This window comes from Myzus persicae, unplaced genomic scaffold, assembly GCF_001856785.1.
Source record: "Myzus persicae strain clone G006 unplaced genomic scaffold, MPER_G0061.0, whole genome shotgun sequence".
Lineage (NCBI taxonomy): Eukaryota > Metazoa > Arthropoda > Insecta > Hemiptera > Aphididae > Myzus > Myzus persicae.
In genome coordinates, this window is record NW_019100691.1 from 1104931 (window position 1) to 1123406 (window position 18476).

At 29.9% G+C, this 18476-nt stretch overlaps 1 protein-coding gene and 1 long non-coding RNA gene across 4 annotated transcripts in view; both read right to left on the reverse strand.

The window, feature by feature from the left end:
* Window positions 1-15411, reverse strand: part of LOC111041988 (UDP-N-acetylglucosamine--peptide N-acetylglucosaminyltransferase 110 kDa subunit) — a 30198-nt gene extending 14787 nt beyond the window's left edge. Inside the window, exons 1-5 of one of the 3 annotated variants that reach the window (XM_022326479.1) lie at window positions 15282-15411; window positions 14307-14393; window positions 3828-3978; window positions 3514-3757; window positions 3373-3441 (exon numbers count right to left, since the gene is read on the reverse strand). In XM_022326479.1, the coding sequence (XP_022182171.1) occupies window positions 3373-3441; window positions 3514-3757; window positions 3828-3978; window positions 14307-14393; window positions 15282-15396 (666 nt within the window). In that variant the 5' untranslated portion in view covers window positions 15397-15411. Of the gene's footprint in view, window positions 1-3372; window positions 3442-3513; window positions 3758-3827; window positions 3979-6457; window positions 6822-14306; window positions 14424-15281 lie in introns of those variants that run through there. The other 2 variants (XM_022326471.1, XM_022326488.1) reach the window with 2 other exon arrangements.
* On the reverse strand, window positions 7-3366 carry LOC111042007. Its single transcript, XR_002605388.1, has 2 exons — window positions 1543-3366; window positions 7-998 (listed from the first exon to the last, which is right to left on the reverse strand). It is a non-coding gene; the product is annotated as an uncharacterized LOC111042007 (long non-coding RNA).
* Window positions 15412-18476: the final 3065 nt, after the last annotated feature.

An 18476-nucleotide genomic window follows, 5' to 3' on the forward strand; every position in this document is an offset into this window, starting at 1 on the left:
AGAAGGATCCCAGAGGAAATTTAAGGAAAGGAAAAAAAAGAAAAAACAATTAATAAAAAGCAATAGCTGTGTCTTATAGTTTAAGTGTAAACGGAAAAACAGATTGAAAAAAGTGTTATGTACAAATTCCTCTCCAAAAAGTTTTTAAAAAGTTGGGAAAGCGCAGAAGAAGACAGGTAATATGCCAGTCTAAACCAAGACTAAAATTTGTCTGTTAAGGCTGCTAAAATAATTTTACATGGGAAACTTGTTAAAACATTTTTAGTTTTCTTTAGTTAAGGGAGGAAAGGCATTTATTATAATTTTAACAGCCAGCAGACAAAACGCGCAACTACGCTGCTACATAATACGACAAAAAAATATTCTGATATTTTTGAAATCGTACTATGTTTATAAAGGGACCTAAACGCGCGTAAGCCATACTTTATATTTTATATTTTAACACAATAGTAGTGTTAGGAGGGAAAATGTACACTAGCGCGCATGCTTCGTCATTAACTTCGCATTCCTTGACACATTCCTATAAACAAAAACAAAAAATGCACTTGTTAAGAAAAAAAAATCCTAACATCTAGTATTTGCCTACTTCAATTAGAGAAAATTATGATTGTTGACAACTTAAAATTTAGTATCTATACTTTAGAGTAATCATCGCTATACTTTTAAATATCATAATTTTCTCAAAGAAGTTTTGGAGAATTATGATATTAGAACAAAAATAAAATAAATTTTTGGCCCTTTTTGTGAAACCGGCATTGACACCGTTGAGAAGACCATTGTTACGAGAGTGTGAGGCGAGTGGTTACCAATAAATTTAGTTCTTTTGGTGTAATTTCCCGTTTACAAAATTTGATTTTAAGAGGTGTGAATTACTTTGTACCTATTAATGTATGAGGTGGTAGCTATTCAGGAAATAAGAACACACTCGCCGTACATCCTCATCAACTAAATACACAACATTTTCGTATCATGGACCTAGATAAATTGACGGATGGTACCTGAAATTAAAAAAAAATCCGAATGATATTAGTATGCACTGCTTGTTCTTAAAATATATTTATATGAAAAACTAGTTCCTTTCACGAAAAATAATTATCAGAATTTTCGAATTTAGAAAAAATTTAGTTTAGTTGAAACTGTTGAGATTAAGTTAAATTTAAATATTACATTCAAGACTGTATTCATTTGGATGTAAAATTTGTCTAGTTGCCTTTTATTGTAAAATGAATTATAAACATAAGATTTAAAATTGAACTACAAAAGCAGCATTATAATTATTAAGTTTTAAGTTTAACAGTAGTATAAGGATTTTAATAAAATTTTAAATTAGCCCTAGATTGAGTCCTAAATACAGCCTTGAAAGAATACTTTCTCGATCAAAAACCCATACTCAAATTTTATTGAAAATTAATTGAATCTACAGATTAAAATAAAATGTAAAGACTTTTTTTCCCACAAAAAAGAAATTAACGCGTTAACATAATTATTAGATGATAAATTCACAGATCGAGAAAGTGGCAAAGATTTGTTTTAATTACTTACCATCAATAATAAGGAAGGCAGGGTTGTCCATCACTTTTCGAAACCAGGAAAACCATTTGGATAAAAAAAAGAGAAGAAATTGCAGGAAAGTAGATAAAAGATAAAAAAAACGAAAGGTACATTGGTAACTTTTTGTTGTAGATCGGCGCATTGAAAACTTTAAATGAAATCTCATCAGCTAGATGAATCAAAGTTATTGATATGTGTATCTATTGTAAAGACTAAAGACTATAATAAATATTTTTAGAATATAGAAATTGTAATATAAGAAGTTAAGATACATTTTTCTTAAACAAAAATAACTGCAGTAATCTCAGTAATAATATGCATATAGTCAGATGTAGTGCTGAAATAGCACACGGAATTTTATGAATACTTAAATTAGTAATAAAAATATTATACATTTAAAATTTCAACGATTATCATAATATATATGACCATGTCTTAAGTAACAACAGCAATAATGTAACACAACACTAATATTTTATGTTATCAAATTATTTTAATAATTTAATAATTATATTTAATCTAATGTTTTTATTTAGTGTTGCACATTTAATAACCATTATGAAATTGAACACAATATTTAATATACATGTGACAATCAATTAAAATACAGTAATAGATTAGGTCGTTTTACTGAAATGATATAACTTAATCAGTTGAATGAAAAATAATTTTAAAAAAAACAAACAGAATATTAGAATAACCTACTGGGAATATTGAATTTATAAAAGGTCAGATTACTAAGACTACTGTAGATGTATATGATAATTTTTAATAAATATTTTTCAAATATAATTTTACCATAAGAAGTTTAAAATAAATAGAAACAAATTAAATTTTCATCATTAATTAAATTAAAATATTTGATGGTAGGAATAGTTTTAATTGCTTTACAATAGATCTAATTTAAATAAAAATGTACTTAGTTGTTTAATGCTGAGTAAAACTTACTCTATAAAAATTAAAAGACAGCTATTGGATATTCATCACCAAAAAACACATAGGTTTCAATACTTAATCTGTTATTTATCTACATTGTAAGAAATTTCAAAGTTCATTATTTAACCATAAGTAATAACATCATATACCGGGCATGATACAAAATTAAATGATCGGGTATAAATTATAAACGAAACAAATACAGATTAAATATTGTAAACTAGTGCTTTATCTATATTCATAGAATACAATGAAAAAAATCAAATGCTCATGTTAAAAAAATTAGTGAGTTATAAACCAAGTAAGTAATAAACTTAAGTTACAAATTAAAATTTGTTTGAAATTTCCATTAGTCTTAATTTTTTTAAACTAAACATTTAATTTCTTTCCGCGCGAAAATTAAAATATGCAAGCGCCGCGCACGTCAGTTGAATCATTATGTATGTTTTCAAAACTCATCTTTTTTTAAATTACAACTAACAAAAATAATGAAAGTAATTATTCATATAAATATTATGATTTTACATGTTTATTATATTAATAGAAAGAAAAAAAACATACATAATGATGAAAAACTGAAATTCCGCAAACAACCAAAAAAAATACATTATTGTTCACGGAATAAAATTATTTTGATAATACTGAACATTTTGAACCAATCAATTCAGAATAATAAAGCCACAGCTAACAAAATTCATTCAATCATTTGTTTCAAAAAATTCAGTCATAATTCGCGCAATAGATGAGATCCAATTGCGGTCTTGAGATGTTAAAATAAAAAAAAACTATAATTCAGTAAAATGTATACTATTTTTTATCAGTGACCAATCTACAACAGAACACCTGAAAAATTAATTAAGTAATACAATTTATATTTGTTTTTACCTTAGCCTCGTCCAATCTGCCTAGTGCTTTCAACAAATTTCCAAGATCGCTTCGAACACAATACAATTCCTAAATAAATTGAATTTTTCAATCATTTATTTTATTCAAGAAATCATTGTTTGAATAAAAATTAAGACTTACAGGGTTATACTGCAACGCTGTGACATATGCTTGAACAGCTTGTTCCATATCACCTGCAGCTACTAGAGCAGCAGCTAGATTTATGTAACCATCAATGAAATCTGGCTTCAAACGTACAGCATGACGGTAATTATCAAGTGCATCTTGAAGTTGTCCACGTTCTTTAAAAACATTTCCTAGATTACTATATGCTTCAGCTAGTAATGGATTATGTTTAATAGCCATTGATGAAAACTGGGCAGATCTAAAGAAAAATTAAAAATTAAATCATTAAAAAACAAAGCATATAATATTTAAATAAACAGTGAACTAACTTATCTAAACGTCTGCATTGAAAATGAATGGATGATAAAAGCAATAGTACACCAGTATTATTAGGTTCTTGACGCCAGAGCTGCATACAGTGTCTTTCGGAACTATCATAATCTCCAGATTGGTATTCTCTATGTGCCAATTCTAATAATCCTGTAAAAATGATATTGAAGTATTAATTACTTTAGACAACGTAATGTATGGTTGTACATTACATGGTAAACTTAGGATCAATGATTTTGAGGAGGACATTAAAAAATTGAATTATGCACAGATGGATGAAGTCTATGATGAAGTTGAGAAAAGTGTCAGATATTTTGTGAGACATAAGGATGTTGTTGAGATTAAAAAATAAATTCTATAAAGCCACTTTAATGCCTGTCATGTTTTATAAATCAGAATGTTGGAAATCGGACAACAGAATTAAGGGTTAGTGTTACAGATGAGAATTCTAAGGTCAATGTGTATTGTGTGAAATGACTAGAGAAGATAGAATGATAAATTAATTCATGAGGAGTAGTGTATTTGTGGCACATTGTGGCACCAATTATAAACAAAATAAGAGAAAATAGATTGAGATATTTAGTCATGTTACAAAGATAGATATCTCAAAGAAAGTGAGAGTAGCCACTATACATGGAAATTAATTTAGAAGGACAGAGGAGAGGAAAACCAAAGAGATGGATGGACAGAATTTCACAAAACTATCTGGTGGAAGTAAAGAATACGTGGGGGACAGAACTGTACAGGGTTGTAGAACACGGGTGGTTGACTACATATAATTGGGAGCAAAAGGTAAAGAAAAAGAAATAATTACTATAAATCTACACTGTACTCCAGAGCTTTTAACAGTAAAATATGATTTGAAAAAAAATTACCTAGGAACCTATTAGAATTGTATTGTATTTAAGTAAAAATTGCAACTTTTGTTGTACAGTAGAAATATTTTCATGAAAGATCATCAATATTAGTAATAAATAGAATTATGTCCAACACAAAAATTAGGTATATATATATGAGACACACACAATAGGTATACTTAATTTTTCTAATATGTTTAATTTTCTCCTAACACTATTGAGTTAAGTCCTATGCACAAAACTCGTCACCTAAAACTTATCTAACTAAATACAGATTTTTAAAAACCCTTCAAAATGTAGATAAATTAACATGGGTATTCTGCATACCAGTGTGAATGTAGGTAGATACATCAACTAAATAATATATATCCATGTATATATATATATATATAAATCAAATAACATTGAAATAAGTAGCCTAAGTTATAAACATGTTAATGACTTTCGACAAAATTGTTGCAATAACAACCTAATATTAATTATTATAAGCCACAATCAATAACTATACACAATAAGTTAATGTTAAGGTAAATAGTATTAGTATCTTCTATTGAAAAAGTTGTTGACTGTAATTTGACATTAACTAAGACTAGGTACAATAAAAGAGAAAAAATGTAATACAATGAAAATTCTGTCAAAGCAAATAGCGATAGAAAAATAATAGTCTAAACATTAAATATTATTTTAGTTTGAACACTTATATAAATGATAAATGTAAATTTGGAATAAGCATACATAGACTAGGTATAAATCTTGTGCATTTTTCGAACATTAGGTTCTGGAACTTAGTATGACAGTTCTCAGTATTGAATACTTAAAAATGAACTGTGTCGATGCAACAATATATTATTGATATTTGATTTATATTCAACAGAGCATAGCTCTCCGAGATAAGTAATTTTAGATCCCTTGTACCCTCAGTTAGGTAACAAGTGTGGAAATACATTCAGAGATTATGGAAAACACCAACCCACAAGGTCTGTCCATAACATCTGTTGCATTCGTTTACACAAGTACTGACCGTAATTGATGTGAATCACCATCGGATTTTTATCGATCGGACAAATGGAGGGCATCAAAGACATTCTTTTTAATACGGGTTGTCGAACGCGTTAAAAATAGATTCGCTTAGGTAGTACACGACAACTTTTCAGCTATATAGGTAATATTGAACCGACAAGGATACCATCGGTATTCGGTGTGGATGACTACGAAATGTCACGTGCGCCGAACATACAAAGGTCTGAGAGTTTTTCGTAATTTTAATTAGCGACCGAATCGGACGAACCACGATCCGTCAAACGAAAAACAAAAATAACACCTACAACTGCAGCGGCATATTGCGATTAAAAAAACAAATCGATCGTCGACGACGACTGATTTGACACAGCCAACAGCCAAAAAAAGCATCAGTTATCAGTATTCGGTACAACACATTGTGATCGAATGTCGCGTGGCTGGAAATAGGTACCTCTATGGTTCTCCGATACAACACAATACTGTTATCGTCACATTATTTTATTATCATCGGTCAAGTCTATTTCCGTCGGCCGTCGCCATGCAAAGGACGGCCCGACACCTCAACTACCACCCCCCCCCCCAGAACAGCAACGGGTCCGTCGGTCAGCGTTTTACACGCCAACACGCTTAGGAAGATAATAACGAAGCGGACGCAATCGAAAGTATTGTTACCCGTACGATATTATCTGTCTGGAGAACTAATGGAAAAAATATGACGGCGATAAGCGCTATTGTAGCATCTAGACACTTACCAGCCGACGCGTTTTCTTCGAGTTTCAGAATGACCGTGGCTCCGGGGAGCTGATGATGAGTCTGTGACTGCATCGCGTAGTGTGTCTGTGTCCTGTGGTGGTCGTCGTCAGAACAGGGTCAGGACGAAAATTTCAATTCTCGACCGATGAGTGATGACTACGGCCGTTCGATATTGTAAAAATGACGGCTAGGAATCGCAGTCGTCGCCGCTCCGATCAAGCGTAACGCGCGATACGTTGAATACGTTCGTACGTAATGACAATTTACGGCAGTAACACACACACACACACACACACACACACAAATGAGACGAACACGGCTCAACACTCATACATTAAACACATGCGGACACACGGTAAGCACGCAGTGACGATCGCACTGGGAAATCGGTACCACTGTGGTTGTACCGGCGGTGGTGGTAACTGGCATTGCGCGCGCCGATCCGGCCGTGAACGTAGAAACAAAGGTGAGGTGGGAGCCGATCGGTTTTCGTTGTTGGGCGAGGGGGCGCCGCGGCGGTGGCCGTCTTTGGCGGAGGGCGCAGAAAACGAACAGACATCGGTAATAGCGTCGGGGTAATGACGTGCGCGCGCCGGTCTGGAAGGTTTGTGCGTGTGGTAGGCAGGAGGTTGGCGAGCGGCGTTGGCCCACCAGCCCGTACCAAGGTTCAGTGGGAAGGGCGGGGCGCGGAGTCGATAATATATATAATAATATTATTACGCGCAGAGCAAGCTGCTACAATTATACAGTACAATAGGCGATATTGTATAGCTATAGGGCTATCGCCTGCGCTGCAGCAGTAGCAGCCTGCTGTTCGTCTGCAGTCCATCGCGAGCCCGAAACCGTCACTACTGCCACCACACCGCTGCACGCGCAGTGTCGCCCGACCACAGACGTGAAATTGGCATGTGAAACTCAATCGATACAGAGTGGGCGCGCGCGCTCGAACCGTTTTTTCGGAGATTTTTATATAATATGGTATACCTGCTTTGAGGCAGGCACCTTTTGCTGGTGACCGGTGGGCGGTGGCCTCATTTGAGTTAAATTACTTAATGTATTTGGGAGCAAATGTATAAAGATGCCACCCTCTCCCTCATAGTAATATTGGCAGGTATTTTACCTAAATAAATCAATCAGTAATAATTAAATATATCCACGTAGTTAATGCAACTTTAAAGTAAAGAAAACAATTGTAGAAAAATCCCTTTGTTTCCAATTTTATACAAAAATAATAATTGAACTCTTGAAGCACCCAAAAAAATTCTTTCATTTTAACTACAGAAATAGATTAGGTATCAAAAAGTTAATCTTCATATTTTTATAAATAAAAATTTAATGCAGCGATGAAAATTGAAAACTGTCTAAGAGGGAATCGCATGAGGCAAATTAAAAATCCCGCTTTAAGCAGTTTTCGTCATAAAACTTAAGCATTTCGGATAAATCGATTTGATTTTAAATTTTAGGAACAACTAGGATATAGTTTCACAATGTTGTAGCATCAAAATATTCCAGTGCCTAACCTGAAGTTTTTGACTTTCATAATGTAATCGTGATCCGTGTTGTTACTTTACCTATGATAAACCCTCGACGGTTAATCTTTTGAAGGTATATAATACGATAGAATGTGGTGTCTGCGTTTATCACGGTTTTAAAGTACTCAATATAGGTACAGGATGATTTTTTTATAAGCATGCACATCCTATTTTTATGTTTAAGTTTTGCATATATTTAAATTCAGGTTTTTGCAATTTTGAAATATACTTGAAGACCTTTTTTCGAATCATTTAAATTTGTTCTACCACTTAAAGATGATCTTGTGGCAATATAAACTTAAGTTTTTCAAATAGGAACCTCTCTATTTAATTTTATAATAAATGTATCTAAATCAAAATTCAATCTAGTAGTTTTTGATTTATGTAACTTAAGGATATTATATGTCTATGGTAATGGGTTAAGTTGGTAGGCTTAGGCGATTTGAAAAAGTTAGCAACTATACTATTGATTTATCAATATAAATAATTTGTAAAAATAATCCAAGTATAATAAATATTAAATACTACATCTAACATTACATATAGTTTTTATTTTTATACAACATTTTTTAAGGATTATTATCCTCAGTAAAATCATTTAAACAACTCAGAAACTACTCATTAGAATTTTAATTTAGATACATCAACATTTTCAAAAATTCATCCGCTAAATAATTTTCAGTAATAAAGGGGATTCTCATTTGAAAAATAAAAGTTTGTATCCCCACAGGATACTCCTTAAGTAGTACAAGAAATATCAGAAATTGGAAAATATAGTCTTTAGGTCTACTTAAAAATTCTAAAAATCAGAATTTTAATAAAATGTACTATTAAAGGGAGTAATGGGGGTAAACATGCTTAAAAATCACCCTGTATATATGTAGGTACTATTATTCATATTACGTAATTATTTTATAACATTTATAATTGTATTTCTATGACGTAGGTTTAGTAAGTATTCATTAATTTTATTTAAGTGTTTTCACGTATATTTGAATGAACATCATAAATCACTATGTACAAATAAACTGTTCATTGTACGACTATTGGTATATAACTGTACCTATAACAGTTATCACCTGTCTGCAGCCACGGCTCACGAGAAAAGTTCGTACTTTCTAAATCGGATCAATCAATACTTCTGCTATTAGACTGTCACTCGAATTTTAAATTTTTCAACACATGATTTGTACAAAGTATAAATTATATTTTTACTCCACTCAAAATATTTTAATAATATATATAAATAACTTTTTAGTGATGTACAAATATGTGGTATTGATAAATAGTATTGTTTAAATATAGGTTTTGCCTCATCGATAAAAAAGTTAACGTTGTTAACTCATCAGTCGCCGCTGACAAGCGACAGCATGTACAGATGATAATACATTGTCAGAAATACGTCACAATCATACTGGACTACGGGAGGTATACCTATGACTTTCATTATTAATGTTTTATTGACTTTTGTCAACTTGTTGTTGCAATTTATATTGATATGGTGTACCTACCTATAAAGTTATATTTAACTTATATTCAGAATTCATAACCAGACTCTGGAGGTCTGAGCGGCAGAGTTAATAGCCGCTGAGCGTAGGTATTAACTTTTTACAGGTACTAGCCTGTTTCTATATTATGTATTACCTTTAATGAAGTGATTACTGGTTGAGGTAATAACGTAAATGCCTGTCCAATATCATTGATGAACAACGTATTTAGTTGACGATATCATCAATGAGTAAGTAATTAACAAATAACAGACATTATAGACAAAGTTGTAAAAATCAAATATTTTGGGTATTACAGCTATGACTAGGAAATTACTACCTACTGATAGACAATGTTAAACATTTTGTTCAACAAAATATTGAAATCGGGTTAGAAATTTAAAACGACGCAGCTCAGTGCACAGACAATTCTTTCTTTAAATATACCATGTTATGATAATATGTAATGTGTCATAAATTAAAATACGCCGTAATTTCCGCGTTCGTGGTACATAGGTACATTATAAATTTACAACAAATAAGCTGCCTATTATCGGGATTCATATTATGTCGTACACTCACCACAAACTTAGACTTTGGATATAATATCTTAGTTTATGTCTTATGATACCTCTACTATACGTAAATATGTAGGTATCCGGATAAGCGATGAACCGCAATCCCATACTATTGAGAGGATGTCACACCACTCACACCACCACAGAATTTATTCTGTGGTCAAATCCACATGTTTTATCTCCGTTCTACTGTTTTACAAACGTACAACATAGCAAAAACTGTTTTGAGTGAAATAGAACCACTCAAGCTGTAGCCCAAGCTATGCAACCAATTTTTCATGCTTACTATTAATAAGATGAGAACATTTTCTGTGCAGCTTATATTTATAACGTACTTATTTTTCGATATGACAAAAACAAAAAAAGTTATTCAAGTTTGAAAAAACGCATTTTTAAACAATAAGAACTTTTCTAGTATTTGTGATATCGAGAAAATAAAAACGATATTGCACAGTAAATATTCTCTTGTTTAAATTGTGAACATTTGGTTGCTTAGCTTGAACTACAGCTTGAGTGGTTCTGTTTTTATATACAGTTTTTGCTACGTTGTACGTTTGTAAAACGGAGACAACACGTCATGAGGGTATGGCACATAGAATAATAATATTATATTATATAACACTTACTATTTCATAATACTATATACCAGAGGTCGGCAAGTAATTTCTATTGGAGTCCTAAAGATTAAAATAATAAATTAGTGGTCCAGTGAAAAAAATCTTTTTCAAATCTTTATATTTTAAAAATACCAGTATAAAAATAATAGTGCTGTTTTAAATTTCCACTTTGAATAATAGCGACAGTTTAATTGTAAATTAAACATACTGGAATGGCTCCAACCCTTTCAGGCAATACAAAACAATATAGTTCTGTCCACTCGTTCATAAACTTCCTATTTTCACTGTCAATGACCAATGTTCCAATGTTGCTTGTCGTACTCAACATATAGAACGAATAATAAGAAGAAATAATAATATACATGTTGACAGCCTTGTTTTGCCTTCCGGGGTCCGCCAGTTGCCGACCCCTGCTATATGCTATGGCGTCCCCTTATAATACTAAATAATAGTGTAATACGCGTATATTGTTATTATTATTATTATTATATGTATACTATTTTGGTACCATGAACATCAGTGATATTTGATATATTATAATATCTTTGAAAATAAACATGTCGTCGTGTTGACACAATATTATGGGCATGGTTAAGTTATTCAGGCTATTCTATAGTTAAATGGCTTAAATTTATTAAGTCATACACCGTGATTCGTAATAATACCATAGTTAAAGATTTTAAAATAATATAGTACAGAGTAAGTAATAGTGTTTTCATATTAAATAGTAATAATACTATAATTTATAGTTTATAGAAAAATATTATTAAAATATAATCGGTGAAAGCCGAAAGGTAAAGACTAATGATATTAATATTATGATAAATTATGGTTATTGTACACTTACCACCTACCTGGCTACCTATTTATACTATAATAGTAGTTAGTACTTAATACTACAATTACTATAATAAATTATACTTCTGCGGAAATGGCATTTGTGTACTTACCAAGTTACAACCTATACTTGCTGTATCATAATAGCAGTACCTACTTCTCTGTTATAATTTCATGATGTAGGTACCGAAGTCTTATACAGTGGCGTCATTTCAGTTTTCAATAGAGGGGGGCAAAGGATTTGACCGGCCCGAATGGATAAAAAAAAAACCGCTGGCTCAAGCACATATCTACTTACGTTTATATCAAATTACCATTCTCACTTTACTCATTTCATAATTTTTATATGTTTTATTCCAATTGTTACGCACCTTTTTATTGACTGGGTAATAACATCCTTTAAGCAAATTATAATATATGGTAACAAATATACAATTGTATATTCCTATACTAATTAAAACTCTACAAACAATTTTAACAATTTTTATTAATTAAGAAAAATATTATTAATTTATTAAAGAATATTATCTTCTTTATCTTCTTTATTTTCATTTTTGAAAATAAATCGACCATACACGATACATATCATCTAAGTTAATTTTACCCGATACATCAGTTTCTACTGCAATGACCAGTAAATCACTCAGCCGTTCATTTCCCATTGTTAGCCTAGATGGGGCGTTTAACTAATTTTAGAGAAGAAAAAAGCATTCATTGGATGCAGTAGACAGTAGTAACAGGCATAGTCATAAGAATATTTATAATTTTAAGAGTTTCTTGAAAAGCATTTGAAAGTTGATTTAAAATTTTTGAAATTGAATAAAGGTCATGAATTCCATCATCTCTGTCTTTGTTAGCATGATTTATTAGTTAAATAATTTATTATTTTTTTGGCACTACGGTTTTTAGCCGTACCGCCCATTTTTTTTTAAGACATGTATTGTCCATATCAAAAGAATTATGTGAACATGATTATAGATACGCAACATTTAAATTACAGATTAAAAGTTAATAGTTAATAGTTATAATACTAATTATTGGTTGGGTAATCAAAAATCAAATATAATATTTGTATATTATCAACAAAAAAATTAAAAATTAAATTTCCAAGATCGGTATGTATACAAAATTATGAAATGTTTTTTAATAATTTAGTAGTATAACACTATTACTCCAAAAATATTAGACTAAACTCTAGAGTCGTCAAATTTTAACACTTATCAACCTCTTTGAAAATGTTGAAAATACAAACAATTTACTAAACACATGGAACACACACATTAGAATTCGTAATTACTTTTAAAACAAACTGCACCATAATCGAACTATTTAAAGATATACAGTACTTAGTTTAAAAAGAGTAATGTTCTAGTTCCTTAAAATATGTCATTTAGGTATGGTAAAGTAATACACTAGGTCAGATTTGTTAACAAAACAAAAAAATTTGTAAAAAAGTATAAGAGCTAAGACCAATGGGGATGTATAGGGACCCCATCTACGAATCTGATTGCTACCATAAATAGGTCACCAAATGTTTTACACTTTTACTGGGTCTCCAATCCTCAAATCCTATGGTTACATACTTGCATAGTTTTATGCGTTTATATTGTTTATAATTTATTTTAATTTACATGGGCGACGGGTGTAACTAATAATGTTACGTAAAAATATTAAACAATATATTAAATATAGATATTTTTTATTCTATACAGTATAGGTAAGCAGATTTAACATAGTATAATTGTATCATTGTGTACAGTATAGCCGTATATAGGTATGTGCACTATACGGTTGTATTTAAAAGCAACTTTATTCTGTCAATGCAAAAAAAATATTGTTAGGTAGGTAATCATAATTCCTAATCTTAATTATGTGTCTATACTTTTAGTATAACTAGATCACTGAATATATTTTGTGACATGGTCGACATTGTGTACGTTTTAATTTTTCCAGTAGCCAAAAATTCAAGGCAAACAGAACCAAATAATCAATCATACTTCATTTTGTAATTCGCCATAGCCGCATAGGCACACATTCAGTCTTAAACTTGGGTCTTGGGAGTACTAAAATTTGTTGCCTCGAAGTGAACAGTGAGGGGGCTTTGCCCTCTCGGCCCTTTTACGGCTATATGGTTATACACACTAGGCATAAATTAATTTAATTTCAAATAAAATTATAAATTACTACATTGAAAAAAATCAAAGTATAGTGTTCCTGATTTTCAATTAAGAATCTTTTTTTTACCTATTTATTATAACCAATTATTATAACAACTATTCCACTCTCTGATGAAAAAGAGATGCAACCAGGGTCATCCACATTTTCACTACTTTCATAATTTTTGTTTCCTAATTTGTTTTATTCAATTTAAATATATATCAAACATATTTTAACAGAAAACATTAGTGCATTGCCAATACAAACTGAAATAAACTCATTCTTATAAGCTCAAATTTACACTTTTAACAATAATTTTAACTCAAAATAGTTTGGGGGTGCTAATTAATGACTTGGGCGTGCTAAGCACCCCCTGGCACCCTCGTATATGCTCCAACATGGGTAAGGTTAGGCTAGTCTATTCGTGGCTCAACCCACCCCCTCGTCACACCGACGAGTTTAGTATAGGTAATACTAATGTATAAACATAACATACAAATTATTCCATTTATATAATTTAAGTACACCCAGCATCCAGGGCCTAGACTTCGATAAACGGTAATATTACACTAAGTCACTGCATAATAACTCTTTTACACACATTTAAAAAAATAATAAAAAAGAAATAATATTTTCTTACTTTCCATGTTATCATCTGGTATCGTAGAGTTTATTAACTTTTGAGAATCATCACAATACTCGCCTGTACCTTCATAGTCCAAGCCACCTGAATGCGTAAAAAGTGATTTAACTCTGGCTGATAAACAAAAAAGTACTAACATTCAAAACATATACATAAATATTTGAACTATTTAATGTATATAAGATTTAAAACGAAAGTCAAAGGTACTTCAGTCATAATCAGTTGAAAAATCATCTTGATTTTCGTATCATATTATTCATATTGACAGATGTTCTTATGCATTTTTGATAGACGTCTTTATTTAGTTTCAAATAAAATTTGCAGATAATTAAATAATAATGACCAGGGGCGCAATTTCAATAAAAAAGGTCGGGGTGCTGAAGCCTCTTTATTTTTTTTCATATTATCTTATGGTTGTGGATGCCTGCATAATGAGTAATGACTATTAAAATGAAAATAAATATGAAAAATATTGGGGGGGTAAACCCCCCCCCCCCCCAAATTGCGCCTATGATAATGACATTTTATTTCAATAAAATTGACTTTTATATAGTACATTGTAGGTACACATAATATTATACATTTTTTTAAGAAATTGTTATTTTTTTTATAACTTATATCATACTATACTAAGGTATAGACAGTATATTATGTTATAGTCTATAGACAGTGCTATAATACTTTTAATTTCATTCTGTTTTATGATCGGCTTAGTATAATAATATTGATTTTGTTATAGGTAAATTGTAGTAATAATAATCAATGGCAATTGGGATAAATAATTCAATAATTGTATAACCTATTATAATTTATAACTTAACAAGTTTAATTGAACACTTAATAAAATGTAGAGTTATTGTGATACCTATTACTTATTACGTCTTATTATAGGTGTATAATTCCGTTTATTTTATAAATAGATATTTAGAAACCTGGAATTTATAAATTCATTCTACGACTCATAATACTTACGCTTATTTGTATTATAAGATACACTCAGTTGATACACATCACCGCACTTATATGAATTTACTGACATTGTGAGACATTGAAGATTAAAAAAAAAATGAACCACTAAACGGTTCATTTCTATTATTTTAAAAAATATGTGCCTTCTACAATTTAATGTAAGTTGGTATTTATACGATACTTACACCACGAATAAAACACAATAAAGGCAATTTTTAGTTTTGAATAAGTTAGAAATTATGTGTATAAAATCAAAAACCCATTACGTTGACTTTTGGTATTTATTTATTCTGGTCGTTTTTATATTAATGCGGTGTTTGAATGATAAATAATATGACAGTTTTTCGCTGCAGTTGTATACACAAAAACACAAATCAAATAAAACACCCAGATTGCCGATAACCTGGATGGCTGGATAGGCATACTTACATTAGTTACATTATATACCAAACATATATTTATACTTTATTGACTTGTAGACTATAGTTGCACCCCTCTAATTAAGTTGACTCAAACTCAATCTTTTTTTAGATTCAGAGCCGAGTGACATATTATTTTGATATAACAGTACAATCCAAAACTAGGTATATAATAAGTAATATAGGTACTCTTAGTACAAATTTGTTTATTTTTTATAATTGTATTGTTTTAAATCATGTATGAGTATAATATTATAATATTTTTTATATCTAGGTACATTTTTTTAAGTTAGTACATTAATAATTTTTTTAAACACTCACTATTTAATGCAACCTTATCAATTACACTATCTGTACTAATAGAAGTTAAAATATCTTTTTCTACACTCATGAGTATAAAACATTCTTCTAGAAGATTCTTTAACTTTAAAGGTTGGTTTCAGATAGTAAATTGGATTTAATTCGTACTTTTGAGAGGTTAAAATTTAAAACACCTAGCATTTTTCAAAATAATCGGGTCCTATTACTTTCCCCTATTTTGATTTATGTTTATTTTTCGTAACAAATTATAAATTTAAAAAAATATGCTATATTCATAACCAGGGCACGGAATTTACAGGCATTTGCTTATTTTTATGGTTTGACATAAAATCTAGCGGAGTTCTATATCATGTCACAACACATTCAATTATGAAATTTGAGTGTTTTTTTTTGCTTTTTTCAACGATTTTTAAAAAAAATGCATATTTATAGGTTTTCTGATTACTTTTGCTTTTATGCGTATCTTTGATGACATATTATACGTTCTAGCCCAGGCATAGATAGGTGCCACTGAAAAAACGTAAACATTTTAGTTAATTTCTATTTTTTTTTTTTTTTTTTGGTCACGGTAAACCAAGAATAATTTTTCTCCTTTATATTATATTTCTTAGTACCTAATAAACACCGGAATTAGTATCTGTTCGCTTATCCACTAATCGACCAAATTAATCAATCTTTTTCGGTTGTTAGAAAATTATTCATGCAATATATCAGTTTAATAAAGAAGTTAAGATGTTTTAAAAGGCTAGTTTTAAATTTTTTAACGATGCATTTTTTGTATGTTTCTATGTATAAAAATTAAACCATAATAACCATAATATACAAAAAATTGTGTTAGTAATTATCGCCGTGCTTTTTTTAATGTTTGTAAGCGCTTATAATGAAGTATTTAAATTCTTTTTCCAGCGCTTATTTTCATGATTATAAGTGCTATAAGTCCCTATAAGCAATTGAGTGTTCATTATACATTAAAAAATGTAGTAAAATCTTCCTATGAACTAGGTAATTCATAAATATATAATATTATATATAGGTACGAGGTATCTATATTATAAGTGTCCAGAATATATATAGAGCTGATATAAAAAATAACACTTAGATACATTGTTCTATTAGAACTTTATTATCAAACCATCTATTATGCTTATTATACTAAATATTGTGTAGATTGTATAAGTCAAATAAAAAAATTTAAAAAAGGACTATATTAAGTATAGCATCTCCAATTTGATATGTATGAAAAATAATGTACGGCACAATAGTAGGTACTAAATGGGAATGTGTCATTGTGGTCTACCAAGGGGGTACAACATTGAATTACCCGTAGAAGGTATCGTATAAGTTTTTGATAACCCGCTCACAAACTTTTGGCTAGAGTTGTACAAGTACAATAATTATTAGGTGCTAGCATAACCATCGGAAACAAAAATATTGCATCATCATACAGTGAAAATTTATTACAGAAGTCTTCAAATTTGAAAAACCAATTTTCATTTGTATCATTGTTTTCTAGGTTCATACCATTGACTATAATATGAAAGGATGGAATTATCACTTTATAATTTATGTACCTACACATCATTAAGTAATTACTTTAAGTTTGAATACATTATAGTTTAATAGTAATTAACTATGATATCATAAATATAAAATGATAGTTCTATATAGTCAACAATCCAATGAGAATAAAGACACTGATAGGTTTTTTAATTAAGACTTTTTTGAAGTAAATTAAATGATTTTTTACATGCATATTTTAATTATTAAAAATATAATTTATGGTTAACAGGTACTAAACATTGAAAAAAGGTTACGGGGGGTAGGGGAGATATTTACAATGATTAAACAATTTCCTAGTTACAGCAAATGCATTGATATTTGATACACGAATTCGACAATGACAATATTCTATGACTTTAATAATAAATTATTATAAAATACATTAAAATAGTTTTATGTCAAAAATAAATAGTAATTAAATATAAAAATAACTTGTTTTGAAAAAAAATATTTTTAGTATAACTTACTCAATCAGTCACATTCCCCACCCCATCTTTAATACCTTTAACTGCCCCAAGTTATCACCACAGAGAGCCAAGATATTGTTCTTTTTTAATATTCAAAAAACATTTTATTGAATATTCCTATCTCACCATAAAAACCTCATATTATTGTTTTAATAATTAAATAGTACACATATTTTCTAAGAACAATTAAAACAATTTTAATAATACTAACAGATAATTATTATGGAAATAAATTGATTAAACATATAGTTTATATGTGTAATTGTTGATTGTTTTAGAACTATCTTCACATGTTTTAGGTAATTGATTAAGTAACTTATTACACAAGCACTCATTTTTCGATTGAATTGGTCCATTTAGATTTTGGTGCAGTTAATTTTGATTGGCTTTATAACATAACCATTGTAATTGAAAAATTATTTATTTTAAAA